This window comes from Agelaius tricolor, unplaced genomic scaffold (assembly GCF_023055355.1).
Source record: "Agelaius tricolor isolate 1412-34295 unplaced genomic scaffold, bAgeTri1.0.p SCAF_11, whole genome shotgun sequence".
In the NCBI taxonomy this organism is placed as follows: Eukaryota; Metazoa; Chordata; class Aves; order Passeriformes; family Icteridae; genus Agelaius; species Agelaius tricolor.
Window position 1 is genome coordinate 7,189,852 of NW_027269271.1, and position 27,165 is coordinate 7,217,016.

Consider the following 27,165-nt stretch of genomic DNA (forward strand, 5'->3'; position numbering starts at 1 on the left):
ACGTTCCTCAGGCAGCTGGAGGTGACGGCGGTGTCCCCAGCACAGAGAGGGGAGTTTTTAGGGGAGCAGGGAGTGACAGCGTGAGGGGGAACGGCTTCACACTGAATGTTGGATTGGGTATTTAGGAGGAAGTTCTTCGCCGCGAGGGTGGTGAGGCCCCGTCACAGCGTGTCCACAGAAGCCGTGGCTGCCCTATCCGTGGGAGAGTGCAAGGCCAGGCTGGACGGGGCTCTAATTACGTCCCTGCCCACCATGAGCTGCTCCGCACAGCCCCTTCCGTCCAGAGCCGCTCCGGCCAGCGCCTAAGGGAGCGCGGCGGGCGGGGCGGAGCGCGGGGCACGCCGGGAGTTGTGTGCGGTCGGAGCGCGGGGCACGCCGGGAGCTGTGGTTCCCCACCCTTTGTCCACGTCGACCCTCTCGTTACGCGTTCCCTGCCGGCTCACGTGACCCCCGTGCCGCGCTCCCCCATTGGCCCGGCGGCGCGCGCTGGAGGGGGGGCGGTGCCGGAAGCGGCGGCGGCGCGAGGCCGTTTCCTTGGCTACGCCCCCGCGGGCGCGCGCGGAGGGGCCGGGCCGGGCCCTTCCTGCCCCGGGAGCCGCGATGGGCCCGCAGCGGGACTAGCGGGCACCCGGCCGGCCGCCATGGGCCTCAGCGCAGCTCCGGGCTGCCGCGCCGGGGAGCGGGGGCCCCGCTGGAGGAGGCCCTGGAAGCTCCTGGCCCTTGGCCTGCTCTCCGCCTCCTCCGTGCTGGCGGCCGCCCCGGGCGCCGGGGCCATGAGCAGGGAGGAGAAGCGCCGGCTGGGGTGAGCGCAGGGACGGACGGAGGGAGGGAGGGAGGGACGGACGGACGGACGGCGGGCCGGGCTGGCGTGTGCGCTGCCCCCGGGGCTGGGCTGGGCTGGGTGACTGCAGAGCTTCGGGACGGCGTCCCCTGTCCGTCCGTCCGTCCGTCCGTCCGTCTGCCTGCCCCCGAACGCTCCAGGGGCCGCGCGGTGTCGGTGCCCGGCCGGGCTGGGGCTGCGTGTGCCGGAGCCTGGCCGTGTCCGGGCCAGCTCCGCCGGCTGCGGGGCACACGCGGCCCCTGCTCCGCTCTGGGATCAAGCCGTGGGCTCTGGGAGCCTGGAGCTCGCCTTGGAGGCTTCAGCCAGGGCTTGCTGAAAAGGGGCTGGGGGTGAAAGTGAGCAAAGGTAAGTGTAAATCCCCGCTCGGTTGGTTTAATTATGGCCGTGCCTCTGGGAGAGTGCGGGAGTCATAAAAAAGGTAAATGTTTACGTGTGTTCTGCCCAGTTCCTGTATGTAAGTTCAACTGCTCCGGTCCCCGTGCACCTATGTCTAATAGGCTGATTCTTTTATCGTAGTTTTTAGTTGAAGAGTAAATATTACAACATATATGGGAAATACATTTTCCTGCATGGAGTGGGACTTTATAAAACAAATTTGCAATCAAGGGTATTTTGTGTTAGTATGTTTCTGGGGGCAGTTTCATCGTCCTGTTCCCATCCAGTAGTGAGTTGTACAGAACAATAATGCCAGAAGTCTGCTGTAGAAGCAGTGTGGATACTCTCACAGTTGTTAAGGTTGGAGAAGGCCTCCAAGATCATCAAGTCCAGCTGTCATGTATAAGTTGATATTTAACTCCAGTGTTTACAGTTACTGGAGTTTTCCATCATGGGTTCTCAGGATAATTTGTGTGTGCAATCTTATATATGTTTTCTTCACGAGGCTATACAAGGAGTTGAAATTTCATTCCCCATTTCGTTTTAAAATTTTTGCGTTGCACTTAAAATATCATCTGATGCCCCAGGCATGTGCAGGCCATGTCCTGCTGTGGTTTGTGTTTGCTTGTAAATGTAAGTTTTAAGCAGTTGTCTGTGTGTTTATCTGGGGCTTTTTGCCTGCTGCAGCCTGAGAGGCACCTGGGAAAAGCACCATCCTCTGCTCTTTTGATGCCTTAATGCACTTGATGAGTTAAAACTACTTCTTGCATTTCCAAGTCATTGAACTAAATTGGATATTTACAATATAATTGTGGTGTTCCTGGCTCCTTTTTGTTCTGTCTTATCAGCAGAGATTGTGAATTATGTTGATGGTAGAAATTAGCATCCTTTTTTACTTGCAGGGCTCCTTAGTGAAACAGTTAGGAATGATCACAAGTAGTGCTGTGTCTTAAAAAAATGTGGTTTTTTGGGAGGTTGTACGTGTAGAAGCATTTCTGTCTTTCCAGACATATGAAACAAATGTAAGGGTTTTCTCTAGTGTTTGCTTGCCAAGAGATCCCCAAATAATTTCATGTTAGGTGAAGAAAGAGTCTTTACTTTTTGGAGTGGACAAGAGTAGCTGAATCAAGAAAAAATTATTATTCTATATTTCATTTACTTGAGTAGAGTATGTTAGTAGAGAACCTGTGCCTGACATTCAGATATTAAAGTGTGATACATGTAAGATGGTGTGTTAAAGGCCATTGGGAGACAGACCAGTAATGCTGTTTCTTGTTTCTTTTTTAGAAATCAAGTGCTTGAAATGTTTGATCATGCATATAGCAATTATATGGTAAGTCAAATACTTGTTTGGTGTTTTTCAGAGGAGTTGTTGCTGACCTAGGGGAGAAAGCAACCTCCAGCACATGACATTCTATAGAAATATCTGGGAAGGAGGGGTGAAAACAGCTAAAATTAATAACAGCACCTGTAAAGCCTTTAAAAAGACCATAAGTGTTACTTTCAGGAAGGTTGGGATGGCTTTTAGAGTGGTAACTAAGAATTGCTTGTGGTAACTCTCCTAATCCATGCCTGACCTTTCCCAAACCAGTTCATCTCATGTCAGGCTATCAACAGTAAAGTATTTGGTTTGAAACTCCAGGAAAAGGGAGTTTGGGAGAGCTGTCTATGGGCATTAGATTCTGGAGAACACAAGCTGATCTTACTTATTTTGTAGGTAAAATGACATTTAATATTTCTTCAGTGGTAAGCCATGTCAGATGCAGTTTGGGCATTCTTGTACAAACTGTAGAAGAGAAAGGGAATCTGGTGCCATATCCAGGCATGCCAGGGTGTGACTGTCATATGACCATGGGCCATGCTGGCTGTGGTTTCTTTTGCTCTGACTTGTGATTCCTGTGCAGGTATCCTCCTGTTCTGGATCTCTGAGCCACCCCACACACCCTGGTCTGGCTCTGTTTACAAAAGCTTAACCATAAATAGTTAATTGGAGTGCACTTCCTCAAGTAAAAATTACTTTCAAATATTCTATCAGTAATACACTTCTGAGGAGAAAGTGTGGATTTGACTAAGATAAATATAAAAGATTAATTCTTACTGGCTTCATATGGACATTCTGGCACATTCTTTGTGGCTGTTACAGAAACCCCTCTGAAGTTGCATCAGTTCCTGCTGCACAAACTGCTGTTTCCTTGCAGCATCTTGCCACATGTCCCAGGTTCTGTGTTATGGGTTAAACTTTAATATGTAATTCAGACTTAAAATCTCAGGAGTTAAAACTTTATACAGCATGGGAGAGGTACAGGACTGTAGAGTGGACAGAAGGCTAAGCCAAGAGGATTTTCAAAGGGGTGCAGTTTCTCCTTTTAACTTAAGCTCTTTACTTTTGAAACCTTTAGCAGTTAAACATCAAGGCTTTTTTGGTCATAATTTTTGTAATCTGGTTCCATGAAAAACACTTGGCTTGGATTTCCTCAATGGAAAACTTCTGTGTTTGGCAAAATTGGACAAAATATTACAAGGATCTGTGCTTCTACTGTTCATTGTGTGATAAATTGGCAACTGGTAGGGGTCTTGCCACATCTGAAGCAAGAAAATTCTGTTTGAAGGAGAGAGAAAACTTCAGCTATCCTGGAAGCTTTGAAGCCAAAAGGATATTTATTTGCCACGTATGCTGGAGCACTAAACAAACAGAGAAATGTGACTTGCCTGTTTAAAGCTGAAGAAAAGATTAGAGTATCAGACTTGATTCTGACAACAGGAGAATGAAGTGTTTTTGCAGGTGTTTTTGAAACAGCCAGCTGAAAAGTTTTGATTTTCTGTTTCTATTAATACATATTTTAGACATGCATATTTAGAAGACTGAAAATTCACGTTTGATTGCAAGGGAAATTCCCTTGCCTTTTTTTTTTTTCTTTTTTTAAGTTGTTAACAGAAGCTTAGAAAAAGCTGCTGGTTTTTTTCAGTCCTTGAACGACATTTGTAATAATGGGGATATTTTTCTTCTTGGCTGTCAGAACATGTGAAAATGACATGTCAGTCACTTGAGGCTAGTGACAAGTTGGGAAATAACTCAATGCAATAGCTGCTTATTCTCTGCTGTAGGCAGAGAATAAGTGAACTTTTATTTTTCAAAATGCTTCAAGTTCTTTATTTGTAAAGCTAAAAGTTTATTTTTCCAGATTTTTATCACTTCTCTTATCCAAAATTTAAGCCAGAGATCTCAGTTTTGACATTGCTTTTGTTGTGTACTTCTTTAATCTGTTTTTCTGAATACTTTGCAGAGATACTCAGAAACATCTAAGCTGTATTAAAATGATCTAGATTCTGCCTTTTGTAGTTAAACTTGAGGAGAACAAAGACTTGAGCAAAGACCAAAACACTCAGGAGGGTGGTATACAGGGAAACAAACCATCAGTTTCAAAAGAAGTTGCTGTAAGAACTGTTTATTTATAGAGGAATGTTCCTTTTTAATTTTTATTTCATGCTTGAATACAGATTATTTTTGTACCATATTTTGGAAAGATTTTGCATGTGTTTACTTGCAGTTTCAGTGCAGCAATTGAAGTTTTTTCTCCTGCCACATGTTAGTTCTCCACTAGAAGTCAAACTGGAGACCTCAGTACAGCAGCAGCCAGTTTCCTGCTGAAATAAGAGAAAAGCTCTATCTCAAACCACTTGTGTTAAGCTTCTAAAGGATGCAATTTCATGTTCATTGAATTAGATATATTTAAGATTCATTGTCATTGATGTCAGTCTTACATTTATTATGTTTGTAAGAGGCTCAGTCTTGTTAGGGCTTTTTTTTTTTTCTGTGACTGTTATCATTTATGTCTTATGTAGTAATTCATCAATGTTTTGTTTGAACTTTTGAGTTCTCTTACCTGTCACTGACTGTCACCCTCAGGCAGGTGAGTTCATTGTGCAGAGTGCAGTGAAGGGCCATCAAGGGGATGGAGAGGCTGGAGCATCTTCCCTGTAAAGAAAGGCTGGGGGAGCTGGGGCTCTTCAGCCTGGAGAAGGGAAAGCTCCAGGGAATTTAACAAGGGAGAGCTGGGGCTGTTCAGCCTGGAAAAGGGAAAGCTGCAGGGAATTTAACAGGGGAGAGCTGGGGCTGTTCAGCTTGGAGAAGGGAAGGCTCTAGGAAATTTAACAAGGGAGAGCTGGGGCTGTTCAGCCTGGAGAAGGGAAAGCTGCAGGGAATTTAACAGGGCAGAGAGCTGGGGCTGTTCAGCCTGGAGAAGGGAAAGCTGCAGGGAATTTAACAGGGCAGAGAGCTGGGGCTGTTCAGCCTGGAGAAGGGAAAGCTCCAGGGAATTTAACAAGGGAGAGCTGGGGCTGTTCAGCATGGAGAAGGGAAGGCTCTAGGAAATTTAACAAGGGAGAGCTGGGGCTGTTCAGCCTGGAGAAGGGAAAGCTGCAGGGAATTTAACAAGGGAGAGAGCTGGGGCTGTTCAGCATGGAGAAGGGAAAGCTGCAGGGAATTTAACAAGGCAGAGAGCTGGGACTGTTCAGCCTGAAGAAGGGAAAGCTGCAGGGAGTTCATCAAAGGAGGCTGTCAAAAAGACAGAGCCAGGCTCTTCTCAGGAGTGCTCAGAGGAAATGGACATAAACTGAACCATGGGAGATTCCCTCTGAACAGGAGGAAACACTTTTACACTGTGGAGTTGACCAGGTGGAGCTGACAGGGTGTCCAGAGAGGCCAGGATTCTCCCTCCTTGCAGAAGCTCAGGAGTTACCTGGACATGGTACTGGGCAGCTGGGTCTGGGTGGCCCTTCTTGAGCAGAGGGCTTGGACAAGATGAACTTTGGAGGTCCCTTCCCACCTGCAGGGCTCTGTGATGGCCATGCAGGTTTTCTGCAGAGCAGCATGATGAGGATTCCTTTTACAGGCTCCCAAGGGTGGCAGTGAGCACTGTGACTGATTCCCCTGTTTTGTTCCCAACAGGAGCATGCGTATCCAGCTGATGAACTCATGCCTTTAACTTGTCGTGGACGAGTGCGGGGTCAGGAGCCAAGTCGAGGGGATGTGGATGATGCCTTGGGAAAGTTAGTGTCTGAAATGGTCACTGTAAACATCTAGGAATAGATGTACAATTGGCAGCCCATAAAACTTGTTTGTTCAGTTGATTTGGCCAGAAACTTACACTTGTAAGAAGAGTTTTTGTTATTACGAAGTTACCTTACACTTGTAAGAAGTGTTTTTATTGTTGTGAAGTTAACTTACACTTGTAAGAAATGTTTTTATTGTTGTGAAGTTAACTTACACTTGTGTTTTTATAATTATGAAGTTAACTGATGTGAAATTGTACCTTAATTAGAAGAAAAGAATTGACCAGTGAATGAGATCCAAAAATTTTTCTTTTAATCATTCCCCAAGTATTCTCCATAGGAAAACCTTCCAAATGTGGGCTTACATTTATAGTATTGGTAGTATAGGTTATAAGGGTTAATGTGCTGAACAGAACAATAAACTCTTATCCATGATGCTGGCCTAATAAGTGATATTTAAAGTGCTTTTTTAAGTAGAAAGTTTTCTGAAAACAAGCAGTCAAATGATTATCATGTGTATCATAGCCTGAGGCCTTTGCTGAAGTATAAAACATTATTTCAGACATGGAAATATTTTCTATTCTTTCTTTCAAGGGAGCTGATAGTACAAAATACTGATCCTTTGGCTAGCAAAATGTAGATTTAAGGACTGTTTTTTTCCATGTTAAATGGAATAGTCAAAGGCAAAATTGACCTACTCTAAATGCATTTGTAATTGATACCTTTGAATATGTGCAGTTTATAGATCAAATTCTTTAATAGCAAACAGCTGGTTTTTTAATATCACAGTTTAATGTCTCTAAGCACAATAGTGTTAATCAAAGCTGAAATCCTTCTCTTATATACTGTTTCTAATTGTCTTTAGGATATTGAGCATGTTATTTTGGCTGTGTTGTGTTATGTACAAATGGTTTTTAGTCTAGAGATTTCCATACAATCCTGCTGCCTTGGAGGTATCCAAAGATACAGCAGATGAAAAGTGTAATGAAAATGTATTTTGAATCCATTCTTTTTAATGACCTTTTTAAAAAGTAACATACTAGCATTTGAGTAAAAATACCTTCCCCCCTACCATCTACCCTTAGATGCATTAAATTATTGTATGTATTTATTGTTTTTCTGTATACAGACTTTATTCTGTACCTTATAATTAGTTACATTATTATGTAGCAGAGTTCTCATCTAATCCTTTTTCTTGCCAGCTGCCTCATCAGTTGTGTTCTCTGCCAGTCTTTGCAATCACAAAAGGACAGGGTGAGGCAGCTGGGTCAGTTCTGTTTCCCTGGAGAACTTAGGAGCCTTCCATATAGATGTGAAATGCATCATTTCTCTCCTCTTGTACAGAAAAAGTTGTGAATTTGTTAGGCAGTTGTGCATAGTCATTAATTAATCTCTGTCTCCTGTAAAACAGCACTCACAAAATGCCCTTATATCTTTACAAATTCAAGAGAATTATAATATAGGAATACTTAATTAGAATTTTGGTGTCACATGTTGCCTGCAAGGTTTCAAACATTGGGCACTTACTGAAATCCTTGGGGTGTGCTCCTCAGTAGGCAATTTTAACTGTTCCAAAGTGTTCAAACACCATCGTGTTCTGTAAATTCTATTCTGTGTTGTGGGTGTGTCTTAGCACAGGAGCAGTTGTTGGAATTAGACATATTTAAGATACAATCATAGATATAATTCCTGGGATGGGGAAAGCTCCTCTCAGCTTGGGATGCACTGGAACAGCCCTGGAGAAAACCTCTGATCCTTGTTAGGATCTTCTTGTTTCACACACTGTGGAGCTGACTTGATGCTCTCTTTTCATGGAATAGTCACAGAATCCCAGCCTGGTTTGGGTTGGAAGAGCCCTTAAAACCCCACCAGTGCCATGGGCAGGGACATCTTCCACTAGCCCAGGTTGCTTCAAGCCCTGTCCAGCCTGGCCTTGGACACTGCTAAAATAGTTCTTTATTTTAGAATAAGTAAAGTAGTTCTTTATTTTAAGCCTACCACTTGCTAGTATTGGAAGAGTTTCTGGTATGAGAAATTTAGCTTGGAATGGCTTTTGATCTCAATATTTTTCCTTTTTTTAAAAAAAAAAAAACAACAAGTGAAACAGGGGCTGGAAAACAACTTAAACTTTTATACTGGGTTTCTTAATAGATTTGATTGGAGACAAGAAATAAAAATTAAATTTGCTTACCAGAAGTTAGAAAGCTTTGCAGTAAATAAATGTATCTGTAATCATAGCTTCTTTGTCAGCTCCTATTCTGGTCACTAGCAAAGGGAGAAACTTAGAAAGAGGTTTTGATATTCAGCATTTTGAGTACAGCTGATTGTTTTGCAGCTGGTGGTCTGTGAGAATTTAGTTTCTTCCCTGGTATCAGTTACTATTAAAAGTCACTTAATTCCTACACATACAGATCTATAGTAAATCTGTTTTAAATTTTCTTTCATAGGTTTTCACTGACCTTAATTGATACCTTGGACACTCTTGTGGTAAGCTTAATCTGTTGATAAGTTTTGATAAAACAAAGAGATTGTCTTCTGATGCTCAAACTTATTTTTAGGTTTCTTTTTCATGGCTGTTGATCTCTGGCTCTGTTTGAAGTGACTGTTGCTTGTGGGAACTTTGAAGTGCTGTGAGGATGGAGTTTGGAGTTGGTTGTAATAACTACAGCAGTTCCTTCACATTTCATTGATACCTTTTTATATTGCTTTTTTTTTGGCCCTAACTTAACACAAAAGAGTTTGCTCTCCCTTATAGTCTAAAGCAAGAGGCTCAGTTAGTGGTGGGCACCTCTTAATAACTGCTGATGTATTTCTGGTTGAAATTGTATGTTCATCTTTCTTGGGTAACTTTGTGTGCACTGAAATACCCTGTATGCAAATACACTGTGACTGCATTAGCTATACTGGAACTGAACACCTGCTCCCTGTTGTATTCCAGGTGTTAAATAAAACCAAAGAGTTTGAAGAGGCCGTAAAAAAAGTAATAAAGGATGTTAATTTAGATAATGACATAGTTGTGTCTGTCTTTGAAACCAACATAAGAGTCCTTGGGTGAGTAACTTTTGTTTTCAAAACTCCTAAAAATGTGGATTTTAGGTAGTGTGTCTTTAAGACCCCTTTCTGTGCTATTCCACCTGTTTGAAATAGTTGTGCCTTTGTCAGTTTGCCTGAGAGTGGTTTTAAAATGCAAGGCAGGACTTGCTGCAGTGCTACTGGATCAAGCTGCCCCATCTCACTGCTGCAGGCACAGCTTTGCTGATTTAGAACCCCATGAGCATGCTGAGGGAGCAGGGGGGTTGCTTTAGAGAAACAGGCTTGCAAATGGCTCTGTTCAATACTTGATTTACCACATTTTGATACCTGGGGTCATAGATTATTTCAGCTTGGAAGGGACCTCTGGGGCTCAATGCTGGATCAGAGCATGTAATTTTAAGTTATTATATACCATTTTGGAGGTCTTGGTTGCTATTCCTGTCTAATATTGATGAATCTATGAATCCAATGATAAACAACAAGAATTGCTTCCAAAATCCTGGTAGCTAACCTTGATTATAATGGGAATTGAATCAGCAGTCTAAAAATTAGGGTCACAGTTATGTACATGTCACCTAAATTGTAGAGAGCTGTCCTTGCTGTTCATATGAACATACCTTTTGAGATGTGGATGATTTCTCTTGTGTTTAGAGGTCTCCTAGGTGGGCACTCAGTGGCAATTATGCTGAAGGAAAAAGGTGAATATATGCAGTGGTACAATGGTGAACTCCTGCACATGGCCAAGGAACTGGGCTACAAGCTTTTACCTGCTTTTAACACCACTAGTGGTCTCCCTTATCCAAGAGTAAGTTCTGTTTCTGTAATGCAGGATTATACTGTAATCATGACTTGTGTTGTTTTGATTTTGTATCTGTTTCCAGAATAATTTCTGTATTTATTAAGTGGCCAGAAAATTGAAAGCTGATAAATTGCAGGTACTCTAAGAGCCAGGAGTAGTGAGATATTTACAAAACTGAATTTCCAGGAGCACTTGTGATGTTCTGAGTTCCTGATTTGTTGCTAAAAAAAATTGCTCAGATTAGATTTTTAGAGTGTATTCTCTTATTCTAATGTCTAGTGAACCAGGAAACAGGTTCTTGTTTGGGAGGGTTGAGATTTTGAGTATTTGTGGATAGTTCTCTGTGCATGTCTAAGTTGGCAGAGCAAAACCAAAGAGATCTGTTTTTTCTTTCTTTAGAAAGAGCTTAGATTATATACTTGCTATACAATCATAGGAATGTAAACTCTTTCAGCTAGGAAAAATGAATATATTAATCTCTATTTTTCTCTAGGTTAACTTAAAATTTGGTGTCAGACATCCAGAAGCACGAACAGGAACAGAAACTGATACCTGTACAGCTTGTGCTGGTACCTTGATCCTTGAGTTTGCAGCTTTAAGCAGATTCACAGGAACATCTATATTTGAGGTTTGCTTTCCACGGTATCTTATTTTTTGCTGTAGGTTTTTAGCATTGTGTTTACATTTTGTAGTTTTGGAAAAACAATTCTGAGTTCACTAAATGCATGTCTTAGCTGTGCTGCACAAAAACATTTGTATATATTGAGATTTGTAGAGTTTGTGGGCTTCCTTCTAAGGCTTGATTTTTTAAAATAATTTTTTAAATCACAGGAAATAATTTTGGTTGAAAGTAGTTAGAGCAATACAGAAGTAAACAAAATAAATATTCTGAGGATCAGAAGGAGTTCTGAAATTGTTAGACATGAAACATCCTATTCCTTTCCTAGCATCTAAATTAAAATAGCCAGAAGAATCAGGGAGTTGAGTGTCTGTGTTTCCCTAATTCCCTGGTGTTGTTGTTGTTGTTGCAGGAATATGCCCGGAAGGCGCTGGATTTTATCTGGGAGAAGAGGCAGCGCAGCAGCAACTTAGTGGGGGTCACCATCAACATCCACACTGGGGACTGGGTCCGCAAAGGTGGGGCTGAGCCACAGCCAGGGGGGTCTCACCCACCCCCAGCAGGCTTACCTGGGCTGCTGATAGATGTTAATCCTGTGGAGAATCCTGCTGCCCCAAAGCCTGGCTCTGCTCTGAGAGAGCAAAGCCTTCTCTGGTAGAAAAAGTGGTTTTATTCATGGCAAAGTGTTCCCTTTCTCTGGGAGAAGAGGCAGAGCAGCAGCAACTTAGTGGGGGTCACCGTAACCATCCACACTGGGGACTGGGTCTGCAAAGGGAGCCACAGCCAGGGGGGTCTCACCCACCCCCAGCTTACCTGGGCTGCTGAAAGATGGTAATGGGATAGGCAGTGGAGGAATGTGCTGCCCCAAAGCCCTCTCTAGTGAAGAAAGTGGTTTTATTCATGGCAAAGTGTTCCCTGATCCTCTTCAACGCCAAGAGGGAAGTGCCTTGGGATGAATTTTCAGAGACTTTGCTATAAATACATGGGAAAAAAAAATAGGATGGGAGAGGTGATGTCCTGTGAAATAAGTGTCTTTCAATGCATGTCTGTCTATATTATTATGTGCACTGGTAGTGCAAAGCCTTTGGCATAGACACACAGTATTGTGTCTCTGCTTCCATCTGTGCCTTAATCCCAGTGAAAGGAAGCTTTTCCATTTACTGGAAGAGCCCTTAAAATCAAAGTGGGAAAATGTGGAAAATACCCATATCCCTAGATAAAGTAAACTCACCTTTTTATTTTCACCTGTTCCTAGACAGTGGAGTTGGAGCAGGAATAGATTCATACTATGAATATTTATTAAAAGCCTATGTCTTGCTGGGAGATGACAGTTTCCTGGAAAGATTTAACACGGTAAGTTAACACCTTGCTCAGGTTTGTGCCTTCTGCAATACAAATTTCAGAGTAATTGTGTTGTCAGCTGTTAGCCTGAGAAGGGATCTTTAGTAGAATTTCTGTGACTGCTGCTGTGTTTAGGGCCAGCTCTTTTTACTGAGGGTTTTTGCTAATCTTGGGTGATTAGCTGTCACATGAGCAGTTATTTTAACCCTGTCCAGTAAAAAATCAGAACCTTCTAGGCCTTTATCCATGTTCCCAGTATGGGAGAAGCTGTATTTCCAGACCAATACTGCAAATGTTTCTGTAAAAGAACATAAGGGCCTCTTCTTCCAAACCATTGTACAATTTCATTCTGTCCTGGAGCAACAAAAAAAATCAAAGTGTGGATTTTGCTTTGCACTGCAGATCTTCAGGCCCAGGATGCATTTAAGTATACAAGCTGAAAACCACACTTAGGTTTTTTTTAATTCATAAATTACTGACCATCTTGGTTAGCATCATAATTCCTTCATAAAAGCATTATTTATTTTGAAAATAGCAATATCCATTAAAAACATCTTAATTCATAAAATGATTTTATATCATATAGCATGATTTTTTTTATTAAAAGTGAATAATTCCATAGTTAAAGTTTTAATACTTTAGGTGTAATGATGATTTCATTCAAGGTCCTAAGTGCAACATTTTCCTTGAGCTACATCTCTTAAGTGTTTCCTGTCAGTTTGGCTCATGTGCTCAGTATTGCACCTTCTGAAAACAAAGTTTAGGATTGAAAGTCAGCAACATGGCAAGTGACCTAGGGGGGGTTTAGAAGTGCTTCTGAGCCATGCAGTCTAGCTGCTTTGTGTGGGTTTTTTAACCTCCTTTTCCTCCTGAGATCCATATGCTTTGGAATTCTGTTGTTCAGAAAAAGCAATTTCAGCTTTCTTTAGAGTGTGCTTTAAAATTCAGCCAAAACAAATGTGCCTTAACTGTGATATTCCCGGTTTATCACATGGCTGCTGGATGTACTGTTGTGTATGTGTATTCCTTGGAAATGTGGTAAGCTTTGCAAGTGTAGTAATGTAGAGCTTTTCAGTATTTATTACACTTGGTTTTAGTTTGCAGAACTAGAGATGAGAGGCACTGCCAAATGTAATAATGATTGGAGATGTAGTACTGCCTTTTCCACTCAAATACAATGCCAGTCTGGTGATCTGTCTCTCTTTTGGGGAATGAATTGATACAAACTGCTGCTTTTCCTGATGTTTGGCAGCACTATGATGCCATAATGAGATACATCAGCCAGCCACCTCTTCTCCTTGATGTTCACATTCACAAACCAATGCTAAATGCTCGGACCTGGATGGATTCTCTGCTTGCTTTCTTCCCTGGATTGCAGGTAAGGTGTAAAACCCATGTAGAGATGGTTTTAATAACAAAGAAATTATTAACTGGGTTGGATATATGATTTTCAAGTCAAGTGTAGTAATTTGATTTTCAGACATACTGAGGGAACATCCTGGCAGTGTCCAAGGCCAGGTTGGATGGGGCTTGGAGCACCCTGGGCTAGTGGAAGGTGTCCCTGCCCATGGCAGGGGGTGGCACTGGATGGGCTTTGAGGTCCTTTCCAACCTAAACCTTTCTGATTCCATGTGTTCTGTACTTAGTCTTCCAGTCAGTTCAATGCTATGATGCAAGTTAATGTGCTTTGCTGGCTGGGTTGGCCATCAGGACAAGTGTGTTCTTGTAATTTGCTTCCTTCACTCCTAGTCATGAAAATACTCCAATTAAGCTGCCTTTGTACTAGTAACTGGTTTTCTACTTTGTGTGCCATTGACATCTTTAAGATAAACTAAAAGACATTTTCACCCCAGCTCTCTGTAAATGTCACAGGGCCTTGTTCTACATGGGCAATAATTTTAATGAGTTCACTGATTTTACTTAAAAAACTCTTAAGGAGTAACTGTGACTTACACTGATAGGGATTAATAATTGCAATATGTAGTGATTGTTCTGTAGCTTTACATGAACATACCATGAATGTTTTTATAAGCTTGAGTATTATTCCTATGCTTGGTGAATTAATGATATTTTATTATTTAATTTTAGGTGTTGAAAGGTGATATTAGACCTGCTATTGAAACACACGAGATGCTGTATCAGGTTATAAAAAAGCATAACTTCCTTCCAGAGGTAAGGTAGTAGGTTTTGATTTTGTAAATCAAAAATTTGTATTTTTGATTGTGTAAACTGATTCTTACATCAATTTCAGCAGTTGCAGATGCCCATTTGAAAAGCCAGCAGGTATATATGTTATGAAAATCAGAGCCTCATTTCCACAGCATTCTTATGTGATTTGCAGTTCTGCATGTCTGACAGCTGAGAGGATGTTCTGAAATTTTGTATAATGACTTTGAAAGTCAGCACACCAACTTACTGCAGATGCTGCAAGTCTTTGAGCAAGTCCATTGTGCACAGAAAAGCTTGTTTACCTGCTGAAGTGTGTGTCTTTAATCTGTGATGACTCAGGTTATATTTGAAGTGTTCTGACTCCGGGTTTAATTCTGACTTTCCTCTAGTGTAAGCTTATTTCTGTTAGAGAACATTTTAATTGACATCACATTCACCTAGTGTGGTGATTGAGAGCAAAGAATGCTAAGCACTGGAATTAATTTTTTGAGGGCTTTTAAAATGGTGCAATTTGGCTCTTTATGGGTTTTTTGGTTGTTTTTTTTTGTGTTTTGTAATTATGAAGGAAACTTTAAAGGTCAGCTAGTTGTATTTAAGCTAACAGACCATCCCCTAAGCAAAGACTTGGTTTAAATCTTAGTGTGAAATAGTAGTGAATATATGACAGAAATGGCTTTTCCCAGTGCACATTAAGACTGAATAGATAGACAGGAAATTTTTAGATACCTGACTTCTAGCCTGTGGTATTAATCTAGAAACAGCTGCTCAACCATCTGTCAGTGTGCAGTGACACTTGACTGCCCTGGAGGTGTCAGGTGGTAGGTATGTTTGTAAAAATGGTGTTTAGCAAAGCCAGGCTGGTTATACAGTTAACACAGAATTCAAGTAAAGCTGTGTTTGGTTTGCATTCCTGCATTTATTTTTGTCTGTTCTTTTTCTCCTCAGGCATTCACAACAGACTTCAGAGTTCACTGGGCTCAGCATCCTCTGAGGCCTGAATTTGCTGAAAGCACCTACTTCTTGTATAAGGTACAGTCACATCCACTCCTCTGACCTTTGAGCACTTTTTCTTGCACCTAGACTTTTGTTGCTGTTTTATTTCAATACAGATCTGAGTAGCATATCTCCAGCTTAACTTAACCATTTGAGCCAGTTTAGCATATAAACAAGATGTAATGGTTATAAATTATTTTTGGTTTTATTTTATAGGCTACAGGAGACCCTTACTACCTAGAAGTAGGAAAAACCCTCATTGAAAACTTGAACAAGTATGCCAGAGTTCCCTGTGGGTTTGCTGCAATGAAGGATGTTCGTACAGGAAGTCATGAAGACAGGTAAAGTTTGTACAATTATCTTTTAAAATATAAAAATACAGAAAGAAAAATCAAATTTCCCTGTGTAATGGAATGAATTAATACTTGAGGAGCTGTCTGTCTTCACTCTGATAACCAAGCCTTAAATTACCTGTTTGTAAATGCATTGAACTGTAAATGCATTGAAACAAGCTGTGCACTGTTTCAGTAGGGTTATAGGGTGCTCTAGAAGAATACTTTCAGTTTAATAACCTTTCATTTGTCTGAGAGCAATTAATTACTTTCAAGCTAAATATACTTCAGATCTGTAGATTTGTCAGGAGGTTTATCTGTTTTTTTCTCTAATGCTGTTTTTTACTGAATGTGCTGAATCATTTCTCTCCAAACACAGCTTCTTCCAAGCAGAAGGAATGCTAATGGAATTATGTCCAGCAGTAATAGTCATGAAATCTTCAGAGATGGAGAACTAGGAATATTTATTTTACTGATGTTCTAGAAATGAGCTCTCCCTAAAGGACATCCCCTTTTTCTCCACAGGATGGACTCATTCTTTCTGGCTGAGATGTTTAAATATCTGTACCTGCTATTTGCTGATAAGGAGGACATGATTTTTGACATTGAAGATTATATCTTCACCACAGAAGCTCATCTGTTGCCACTCTGGCTCTCCACTACAAACCAAACCATCTCTAAAAAAAATACAGTATGTAACAGCTCCAGTCTGAATCACTTTCTGTGGTACACTTCCTTTTTTTGAGGGGAAATGGAAATAAAATCAGGAAAGATCAGAGTTTGAGGAAGTGTAGCAGTTTGAACACATTGTTTAATAGGCACTATTTCATCATATTAACAGTGCAGTCACAAGAGTAGGAATAATGACTGGATTCTGCACTGCTGAACCTTGAGATAAAAGATAGGAATTATTAGCAGGATTTTAAAAGACAATCATTCCCCACTTCTGTATAAATTGGAAGATAGCACAGTAGGATATTTTTGTCCCCATCTTTACTTTTTTATTATTTTTTCTAAAACCTAAGGTTTTCTTGTTTGTTCTTGTGAACAAATTTTGAAAGGTTTTTTGAGACAGCTGTGGAATTAATTTGACAAGATACAGAGCTACAGACAGATTAGGGATGTTTAATCACTTTAGTCCATGCAGTAGGCACCTATTGCATAAATATGAGAACAGTTGTGGGTTTATAAATACTTAACCTTCCAAAATAACCTGGAGTGATAGAGCTGTGCCATGAAGCATCATAAATCCTCACTTTTTTTTTTATTTTGTGGTCAACAAGGTGACATAATTTGTCTGTAAGGCAATAAGAAAAAGGAAGAAGAGAAAGAGAAAATTATGTCTGAGACATCAAGGATACAAATTCCCTTATTTGTGCTTCTATTTTTAACATTTTCTAAGAGTTTTAGAATAATGCCTGGATCAGAGGAAAAGGCTTATATTGTGTGTCAAGCCATATATCCTGAAAAATCACTGTTTGATGGACTTTAGCATTAAGCAGTGACAAATTTTCAGTTATTTCATCTTAATGTCAAACACTGGTTATGTTTTAATGGGTCATGGGTTTGGTGTTAAATGTTCCTTCAGGGTGGAAATCCCACACCCTCTCTGAAATGTTCCTTCCCTGAGAATTTATCTTTCCTCTTTGAGTTTTGGAAACAGGCAGTTTTCTGAACTAAGCAAGAAGTTTTCTGAAGGGTCTGAAGGAGTCTTTTATGTAACTTTTGTTCCCAGTATAAGAATTTAATACCTTTGAGACAGGCAGGGTTCCCACAGCTGGTGCTGTTCTGAGTGCTGGCCTAACTTAGTTTGTTCTGTTGAGAACTGCAAATGTTAATGAAAAGCCAGTAGAGAGGGTAGAATAAATTGCTCAAATGCAGTTTTTAAGCTCTTTGAGTCAGAGCTGTAAATGTGCATAATCCAAGTAAGAAAAGCCCATTGAAGATGGTGTCAGGTGGCTGAAAGGCTGTGACGTTGGGTGTTCCTCTTTTATGGAATTTTATCTGAACAGATGGAATGTGTAAATGATTTTTAACATAAATACAGTGCTATTAAAACAAACTGTGAGAGAGATACTTGGTACTATCAAGCCAACATCCTGTTTGTATTTGCTCTCATAAACAAGAAAGGTCATGCTTAGTAACAGCCCTTTAGGTCTTGGGTTTTAGGGAGCCTTGAAATACTTGATTTTTCATTGGCCAATATGTTGCAAACAGGAGGGGTGAGTCTTTTTAGGTAGATAAATACTACATTAATTTTTATGGGTTATGAAATGAACTTGCCAGTTATCTATAGCCAGTTATTTGCTAAGCTAAGGACATGCTAAATGTGGCTCCAAACCACCAGACATGTTCCACATGGTTTCACATGTTACAAACCTGCAATTTGTGCAGATGTTCACTCTGCCATCTTTCCTGAAAATAGAAATTGTTTGAATTATATAGAGATTCATCCTTGCTCATCCAGACTTGCAAGTCTGTGTGGCTCCTGAGGAGGAGAATCTTTTGTTCACATGAAAAGATGTGACATTTTTAGTAAGAATGACCTAAAACCTGCAGCTGGTTACTCACTGTAAAGCCAATATTAGGTGAAACCAGAACTACTCCCTTTACTTGTCCAGCCCATAAAATACAGGGCACTGGCTTTGTCATGAGCAGGCTTGACAAGTTCTGTCTACCAGCAGAGGATTAGCTGTTTCTGGAAACAAAAAAATCTAGAAACTACATATAAATTTAGTAAATTACAAATTAGCATGAGTGTTGTATTCATCTGTCCAAGGGGTTGCAGTGCACTGGCTCACCCCTATTGCTGCCAGATGTCCCCAGAACACAGATGACTTAAGTTAGGATTATCTATTGATGTTCTTTATGTAAAAATATGACCTGCATTATTTTACTCTGTTTCTTTGAATTTAGAGCACAGAGTACACAGAGCTGGATGACAGCAACTTTGACTGGACCTGTCCAAACACCCAGATCCTCTTCCCAAATGACCCCATGTTTGCCCAGAGCATCCGAGAGCCTCTGAAGAACGTGGTGGACAAGAGCTGTCCCCGGGGCATTTCCAGAGCGTAAGATGGATGGTTCCTCTCTTTGTTAGCTCAGGAACAGGCTCTGCTCTGCAGGGAAGGAGAGCCATGAGCTGTGCTGCAGCTGCCAGTCCTTTTGGGATGGGCCAAAGGGATAATTCCTGGCCACGGGAAAAATCACTTTGGATTTCAGCAAAATTTAGTTTGTTTCCAGGTGGAATTAGCAAGTCTTTCAAAGCAAAAGGAGCTGAATGAGCTGCATACTCTAGCTGCAGCTCTCACTTGGAGTATTGCAGGAAGTGTGTCTCTCTATTTGTAAAATACTTTCTGCAGTCTCCTGAACAATTCTGAAAGTCTTCTTTGTAGTAAGGAAATTATGCTGCCACACATAACTGCACCTGTTTTGAGGAATTTAGGGCAGTGTTAAGGCTGAGAAAGTTTGTCCTCCTGACCACCTCTTCTATATTTGTATAAATAAATTTTTTTATTCATTTTTTCATGAATAAAACTGAGTTGGAACTGTATAAGGCAAGCAGGGTTTGGTCAGTGTGGCAATAATGCAGACAATTTACAAATGAGAGAGAGTATATGGCAGTTTTGTTATCAATACTTGGGAGGGAGGTTTTGCACTATAAAATTATTGCTTATGTAAAGACAACTTTATAAAAAAGATAACTTGATTAAGAAGTTGCATTCCACTGAAGCTTGCACTCAGTGTACCAAGAATTCCAGTCTTGTGATGGCAGAGAACTCTAGAACACTAGAGTTCTGTTTCAAGGATAATCTGATTCTTAAAGCTTTGATCTCTGATGTCTTTTGGCAGAGAAGAGAGTTTGGGAAGTGGACCAAAACCACCACTGAGAGCCAGAGACTTCATGGCCAGTAATCCTGAGCACCTGGAGATCCTGAAGAAGATGGGAGTCAGTTTGATCCACCTGAAAGATGGACGAGTACAACTAGTGCAGCATGCAGTGCAAGTAAGATGGCCTGGCAGGGTTTTGTTTTTTAGAGCTCTCAGCAAAGTCCTCCCAGCAATGATACTTAATACCTGGAGCTTCAGGAGGGACAGCCACTCTGTGGAAGGAGGCACATGAGCTGGATATTGTAGCTATATTTAGCAGGCTGATGCTTGTTAATATTTTGCCTCAGCAACACTTTTTATCTTCCACTAAATTAAGTAGAGGCTGCTCAGGTTGAAGTGATGGAGCCAACAGCATCTTGGCTGAAAACACTGCTTTCAATGTGAGATACTTCCATCTCTTTATGATGTCTATATATTTGTATATTTTCAATTTTCTGGGTGGTGCAGGTGCTAAAGCTTTTGTGAAATGATGCTTGAGTGGAAGTGAGCAACCACCCTGTGTGTTAAAGCCTTTGTAGCAGTGGTCCAAGCAAACACAACTTGAGTTTCTTTTCCCCCAGATTCCTCAAACATTTAAGGTAAAATTGTTTATTGATTCCTTTCTCTGCAGGCAGCAAGTTCCCTGGATGCTGAGGATGGCTTAAGGTTCATGCAGGAAATGATTGAGCTCTCCAGCCAGCAGCAGAAGGAGCAGCAGCTCCCTCCTCGTGCTGTCCAGATTGTTTCCCATCCCTTCTTTGGCAGGGTAGTCTTGACTGCTGGGCCAGCACAGTTTGGGATGGACTTGTCCAAACACAAAGCAGGGGTATGTGAGATGTGGGTGTGTCTGTTCCTTTCTCTGTTGCACAAGCCTCAGCTTTACAGTACTGCTGTTGTTTGAGGGCATCCAGTTGATCCTCCAGGTGATCAGTTAATTACAGGGTTAAAATGACAGGCCCAGTGGTGACAATGACAGCAGTTACAGTAGTGGGGTGAGTGCCTTATCTGTCTGTGCTCTGCTCCTGAGTCATCAGCCATGCTTTAGGATTTAAAACACATGCACAGCATGAGTTGCAAAGCAAGCTTATCCAGTCTGCAGTGCACAGCTGAGGAGATGGTGATTTAGGGGAAGTTTCCCTCCCATGTCAGCCAGGAGCTGGCAGAAGCTTTTTAGAGTTAGAGCAATTTGTTCTGAGGAAAGCTTTTCTAGAAGGCTCTGTGTAGATGGAAGAGGGCAATCCACAGAGGCAGGAGTCCCTTTGGGAAGCAGTAGGAAAACCCATGTTGCAGCCCCAAAGAAGAGTTCCAGACTAGCAGTTCACAGGAGAAAAATTTCCAGAGGCAACACTTCCCAGGTATAGACAAACCACACTGATCATGAGAATTAGGTTTTCATTCAGTCGTGCTTTGCTTCTGGAGCTCCAGTTTCAGGGCACAGATTGTCTGCAGTGACACAAGACAACACTAAATGCAGTAGAATGACTGAAGGAACAAAAATACATGGGAATCTTTCACAAGCATGACCATATTGCTCTAATTCTCTCTTTATTTTTGTTTTTCCCAAACAGACAAGAGGATTCGTTGCAACCATTAAGCCATATAATGGATGCTCAGAGATCACTAATCCTGAGGCAGTGAAAGAGAAAATTGCTTTGATGCAGAGAGGCCAGTGCATGTTTGCTGAAAAGGCACGAAACATTCAGAAAGCTGGAGCAATAGGAGGCATTGTCATTGGTAAATACAATTCCAAGTTCTTAATTTGTGTAAATGTAACCTAATTTTACAGATTTGAAGATACAGGAAAGCTGACAAGCTTTAAGCTGAGAAGCACAGCAATTGTACTTTCAGAAGATGAAGAGATGTTTGGGGTTTGTCAGGTTCTGTGCAGACACAAATTGGGATGAGGGTTGTCAGTGTTTTTGCAGACTAAAAGTTGTTACTTTAAGGATTGCAGGGTGCTGTCATTACTAATTGCTGAGGAATAATGGGGATAGAAATGAAAAGTGGAGGCAAACACATGAGGTTGGGGTTTGCTGTGAAGTGACTGGGCAGGGGAGGCTGTTCCCTGTTCAGCTGATCTAACAGGAGGTTTGCCCTTCCCCTGGTACTCTCTGCCTAGATGACAACGAGGGCAGCAGCAGTGACACAGCCCCTCTCTTCCAAATGGCTGGGGATGGCAAGAACACAGATGACATCACCATTCCCATGCTCTTCCTCTTCAACAAGGAAGGGAACATCATCCTGGATGCCATCCGGGAGTATGAGGCTGTGGAGGTGCTCCTTTCTGATAAAGCAAAAGACAGAGGTAAGGTTTGAGGTGATTTATGTAAATCTAGCTCCCCTCTGTGCTGTGGCACAGTGGAAAATGGACAGGAATGATTTGCACTGCAGCCCAGAGGTGCTGTGGTTTTCTGTTTGACAATGGAATTAGTTTTTTATTAAGCAAACTGATATCCACTTGATACTCACTCCCCCCACAAGGTAACATGCAGAAATGCTGTTCCTAAATGTCACTTTGGCTTATGAGAAAATCCAGCCTTTTGGATTCCTTTTGAACCCTTTTTGTCATCAGCTGCTTTGAAGCAGCATCAGGAACAGCATGTTTCCAGTGCCCTACATTGTGAGCATCCCTCCCTCAGCAAGATCCCCAGTGACATTCCTGGGACCCAAAAGGAGAGAGACAAGTGCTGGAACTATTTTGCCTATCTAAGGAGAAGTGGTAAACATGAGAAATGAGGCTGCTGACCTCAGATGTTTCGTGGGTGTTCTTGTATAATGCAAGAAAATTGCAAGCTAATACATTCCCAGTTGAAATGTTTGAATGCAGCAGAAAATTCCAGATTTTTCTCTTGTAAGCCTTCTCTGTAGCACTCCTGTGTCCAAGCAGAGTAGGTAAGAACAAGTATCCAGAAAATCAGCCTATTTGCAAAGGGGATATGCCAAAATCTTGTCTTGTTTCTTCCTAACTTACAAATCCCTCCTGTTTATAACTGTGCTAAGTGCTCTGACAAAATGCTGAATACAGGATAGCTCTGCCTTTGAGAGTTTGTAATCCATATCTGCTTCTTCCCCCTCCTCGTGCTTCCGTTTGGAATCCCAGCAACAATCTTTAAAGGTAAAATGATTCCAAACTACATTATTGATAGCAGTAAGTATCCCATGTCAACAGTGGCATGTGCAGTTAAATTCCCTAAAAATCCTGAAATACCAGTGTCCTTCTTACAGCCATAAACATCAAACCCAGGGAAATCTGCATGACTAAATTGGGCAGTTGTTGGGAGCTGAGCTGGGATGTGGGAGACGTGTGTTACTTGCTTTGAGTGGGGAGGCTCTGGCTTTGGCTCTCTCAAATGCACAGTTCAGCAAACTTAGGAAACTCTGTCCAACTCCCAAGTGCTCAGATGTGGGATCCTGGTGGATCTGGGAGTGCTTTAAAATCCAGCATTAAAGTTCAGTGCACGCAGTGGATATTTGCTTAAGGCTGAAGGAGGGTAACTGGCACTGACCCACAAGTCACTCCTGAAGTTTGAGGAACCAAAATGAGCCTCAATGTATTGTTTGCCCTCCTTTAAAATGTGTTTAAAAGGCTTCCCTCCTATCCCTCTGTAAAATACATTCTTCAGTACCATTAAATTTTCATATCACTGGAAAGTCTGCTCTTCCTTGAAGAAATAAGGCCAAAGGAAGTGACCTTGATTTTGAAATGCATAATAAAATGTTGCATTCCTACGGTTGTTTTAACTTTTTTTTTCTTTTTTCCTTCCCTTTCAAAGACTTGGAAATGGAGAATATGGACCAGAAATCATCTGAAAGTGATGCACACAAACCAAATTCCGAGGAAGCTCCTTCAGACTCTCAGGATGCTGGAGCAGTTGGTGAGGAGCCCGAAGGAGGAGGAGAGAGCTCTGCTGTTGGTGACCCTGATCCTTTGTCTGCTGCCAGCACAGCCAGTGCCAGTGTTTCCATGGCAAAGGAGGATCCCCACACCTCTGGACCTGCAGAGGCCAGTGCTCCAGAGCCAGCATGCACACCAGGGGACAGCCAGCTTCAGGAACAAAACACCCAGACAGAGGCCACTTCCAAAGCTCACTGGGATAGTAAAGTCCAGCCTATGGAATCCATATTAGCAGACTGGAATGAAGATATAGAAGCATTTGAAATGATGGAAAAGGATGAGCTATGACTTGTAATAATAACTTATTTGTTAATAAACAAATGGAGACCTCTTTGGGTAGAAGTGAGGCCCTGATATCCAAGAAAACATATTCAGTATTGGGATGAGCAACCAGGTGTCACGTGGAAAACAACACAGAATTCCAGCACAGGCTCTTTGTATGTTTTAATTTTTCCTGTTTAAAAATGGGAACGTGCAATCAAAGCAATTGGGTGGCCCCGTGGCTGGTGCTGTGCCCCAGGTAGGGACGAGCCTGACTCCTGCCTTCCAGGCTCCGAGGGGACTCCTGGGGCTCTGGGAAGCAGTTGAGCAGGGTGGGGTGACACACCATGGAATGGTTCTTGATGGGGCACCCACCCCTCCCCAGCTGAAAGCCTTCCTTACAGCAGCAGGGGAATTGTTTCCAGGTGTTTGCACAGCTGGAAGCAGTCTGCTTTTGCCTGACATATCACAGTGCTGCTCATCACTCCTTGCACCCCTTGCCACGAGGAACCACAAGGGGACCTGGGAGTTCCCCTCCTGCTCTGCTTCCAGCTGCAGGAATTGTACAAACCAAAGGCAGAGTGTGAGCAGGTCCTGTCAGGGAGGCTGGGCCAGCCATGGGGCCACTGGGAAAAGGTGTGGGAAGGTCCTGCTGGAGGCTGAGGGAAGCACACAAGGCAGGTGTTGAGTCCCAGGTGTTTCCCTTGGCCTCCCAGATGGAAAAACTCCAGCCTGCCCCAAAATCTGGAACAGTCTCCGAAAGGACACAGCTCCATCAGCTGTAGCAAAACCTTTTTCTACAAGTTTGACTTCCAACAGCTTGACTCCATGTTCTTTTTATATACAACTTGTGTGTGTGGTGTTTCAGGCAGGGAGGCCAGGGCCAGTGAGGAAGAGCAGCAATTCTGGCTGTTGGGTTGATAGTTCAGAGTCCAGGGGAGTTACCCCAGGCTCTGGAGTTTGTTACAGGTAAGTGGGAGTCCCAATTTGCTGTCCACATTATATTGAAGTAGAAATGGGCAAGTTTAAACAACATAGAGGCATTTTGACTGTGTCCAAAGAAACTGCCAAAAACTAATTAACTTGATTTGTATAAACTGCTTTTAGTGACTTGTGGTTCAAAAAATGGTTTTATATTAAAGACAGAATGAACACTGCCTATATGCTGCACCAGGCTAAAAATGCAGGTTTATGTTCATCACTGCAATGGAGTCAATAAACAGGAAGCCCCAGTCTGGACTGCACCTTTGATTTAGCTGGTGAAATGACAGGTGCTGAATATGCAACTGTTAATTAGCACAGCCATACTCTGTATTTATACTCTGTACAGTGAGCAGGGCAATCCCAGGCATGTTGGATCCATGTACTCAGCCACACTTGCTTTCAAAAGTCTCAGAATGCACAGGCACCTTTTGAGAGCATGGCAGTCCATCTAAATATCATCCAGAACTTTAAATCACCAGGGTAGGAGGGAATTTGAGGAGAAATAGTGAATAAGTGTCCTTTGAAAGAAATTAGCTCTTAAATGGAGTTGTCATTCCTTTGCACAAGTAACTGTCTGGAGGCTTGGACTTGAAGCAGCTGGGGGTTTTCAGTTGGGAATGTTTTTATTTATGGGTTTTGTTACATGAGTTCATAGAAGGCATTTGACCATGGGAGCCTTGTAAGTGTCCTTGGTTCTTTGGAGCCCTGGGAATGCCAGGACACAGCCAAGTGCAGGATCAAACCATGAGGTGCAGATCAAACGTTTTCACTCAGAGAATTCCATTGATCTGTCAGTGCTCAGTGCCACAAAAGGAGCATCTTTGTTCCCATGCTTTCTGACATGGACATCATCTTCCTTCTTGGTAGCTCTTTTGGTGGAAATAGAGTTATTTTTATATCCTAGAGGCCTCTGGTCATTACTATCTCAAAATAGCAGCTAAAGGTTTTCTTTTTTTTACTTGCAGATTTAGGTGTAGATGTCAAATGTTATTAAAAGGTTAACTTTCCTTGCCATCACCAGCTCATTTTTAGTAACTGCTTTCTCCACCTGTTATTAGAGCAGCAGGCATTACCTTTCAGGGATCCCAGAACTCCATATGGATTTAGGGGGCAGCATTTTGGTGGTGGCCTACCTCAGATTACTGTTGCCTCCTTCCTTTTGAAGTGGTTTTTGTTTCATTTAGTTCTGCTTCACCTTTGAAACCATCACAAGAGCCATAGCTTTGTTTACAGAACTGAATCAGGCAAGGTTGACCTTTTGGGAAAGAGGATTAAACTGGGGGGACAGTTTTATTCAGGTTATTTTCACTTTGTATTTCCTTATGAGGACATAGGCTTTGGTTTAACCTGTTTATATCATTCTGGAAAGAATTCAGTTTTCTGTTACTATCATCTTAAAAAGCAAAAAGAATGTATTCATCAAAAAGAAAAACCCTTTTGGAAAGGGGAGAAAGTGTTCTTCCCAAATGTTTGGAAGTCTGCTCCCTGCATATGGAATATTGCTCATCATTAATCAGGAATCACCCTTAGTGTATAGCATTGTACATTTCTCTGTATGGTATTGAAAACTGAAGAATTCAGGAATCACAGCTGCAACTAGCACTTATTCCATGCCATGTAATTCAGATCAGCCAATTAATTTCTCATTTGATCTTAGAGGAATCTTCTTAATTGTTTACATTTATTGTTTCTTAATGAAGTTTGAGAATGAGCCCAGCTCTGGTTCTCCTCCTCCTGCCAGTGTCCCTGAGTAGGCACCAATGAGTGTGTGTTGAGAGGTGAAAAACAGGACATCTTATGCAACAGGCATCAGTCAGAACATAGAAAACAAACCATTCTGTGAATGAAAATTGTATGTTCAGATTTTATAAGATTTTTGGTTTGTTTTTTTTTTTTTTAGCCAGACCAATTTACAGCCGTATATTTTCTTATGGAAGATGTCTAATAACAGGTGCTGTAACACAATTGTTGGGTTTTACTCTCTGGTGATAAATGTACCCAATATTTCTAAGGGCAACTATGTACTGTGATGTAAAAGTCTGGGCTAAAATGTACATAATCCGTGTACATAATTGTGTACTTGATTATAACTGCTGATTGTAAAGATTTAATAAAATGTAAATATTCTGGTCAAGCTGTGCTGAACTGATGCTCATTTCTGCATTGCTCTTGGCTGTCACTTTCAGCAAGGCAGTCACACCAGTCCTTCACTGGCAGCCCCAGGGCTGGAGCCACCCTGCAATTTTTGCCTGGGAAGTTGGCTGAACCCAAAGGTATTGTAATAACCAAAACACCACCTTTTCAGTCTAGAACTGAAACTGGACAGACTCTCAGCAACCAGCTCTAATAGGACTATTTCAACCTCTTTTTCTCTATGATTTAGGCAATATTATGTTTAAAATCCAGAATCCAGACCCTCAAAAGTTCATTTTGACTGCTGCAAATATTATACTTAGAATGAACAAACCAGGTCTCACTTGGGCCTGATGAGGTGAGTCTTTGAGGGGTGTATCCCTCATTGCTGTTAGGAGCTCTCCTCCACCACCTCTATTCCCATAAATTTTTCCTCTCTGGAAGTTAGGATTGAGAAAATGAAGATGA

At 41.8% G+C, this 27,165-nt stretch overlaps 1 protein-coding gene across 4 annotated transcripts; it reads left to right on the forward strand.

Moving 5' to 3' along the window:
* The first annotated feature begins 527 nt into the window (after positions 1-527).
* On the forward strand, positions 528-26,698 carry EDEM3 (ER degradation enhancing alpha-mannosidase like protein 3). Of its 4 annotated transcripts, none has more exons than XM_071435955.1 (21): positions 528-802; positions 2,504-2,549; positions 6,165-6,265; positions 8,716-8,755; positions 9,207-9,319; positions 9,953-10,106; positions 10,594-10,728; positions 11,132-11,237; positions 11,975-12,072; positions 13,313-13,438; positions 14,149-14,232; positions 15,175-15,258; positions 15,439-15,563; positions 16,080-16,245; positions 18,471-18,625; positions 19,407-19,560; positions 20,056-20,250; positions 20,993-21,158; positions 21,544-21,729; positions 22,525-22,572; positions 23,198-26,698. In XM_071435955.1, exons 1-21 carry the CDS (start codon positions 642-644, stop codon positions 23,605-23,607), a joined length of 2,853 nt encoding a protein of 950 aa, XP_071292056.1. In that variant the 5' UTR covers positions 528-641; the 3' UTR covers positions 23,608-26,698. The 4 variants fall into 4 exon arrangements, with proteins under 4 accessions (XP_071292056.1, XP_071292057.1, XP_071292058.1 ...); XM_071435956.1 differs by having other exon boundaries at positions 22,525-22,539; XM_071435957.1 differs by lacking the exon at positions 22,525-22,572.
* Positions 26,699-27,165: the final 467 nt, after the last annotated feature.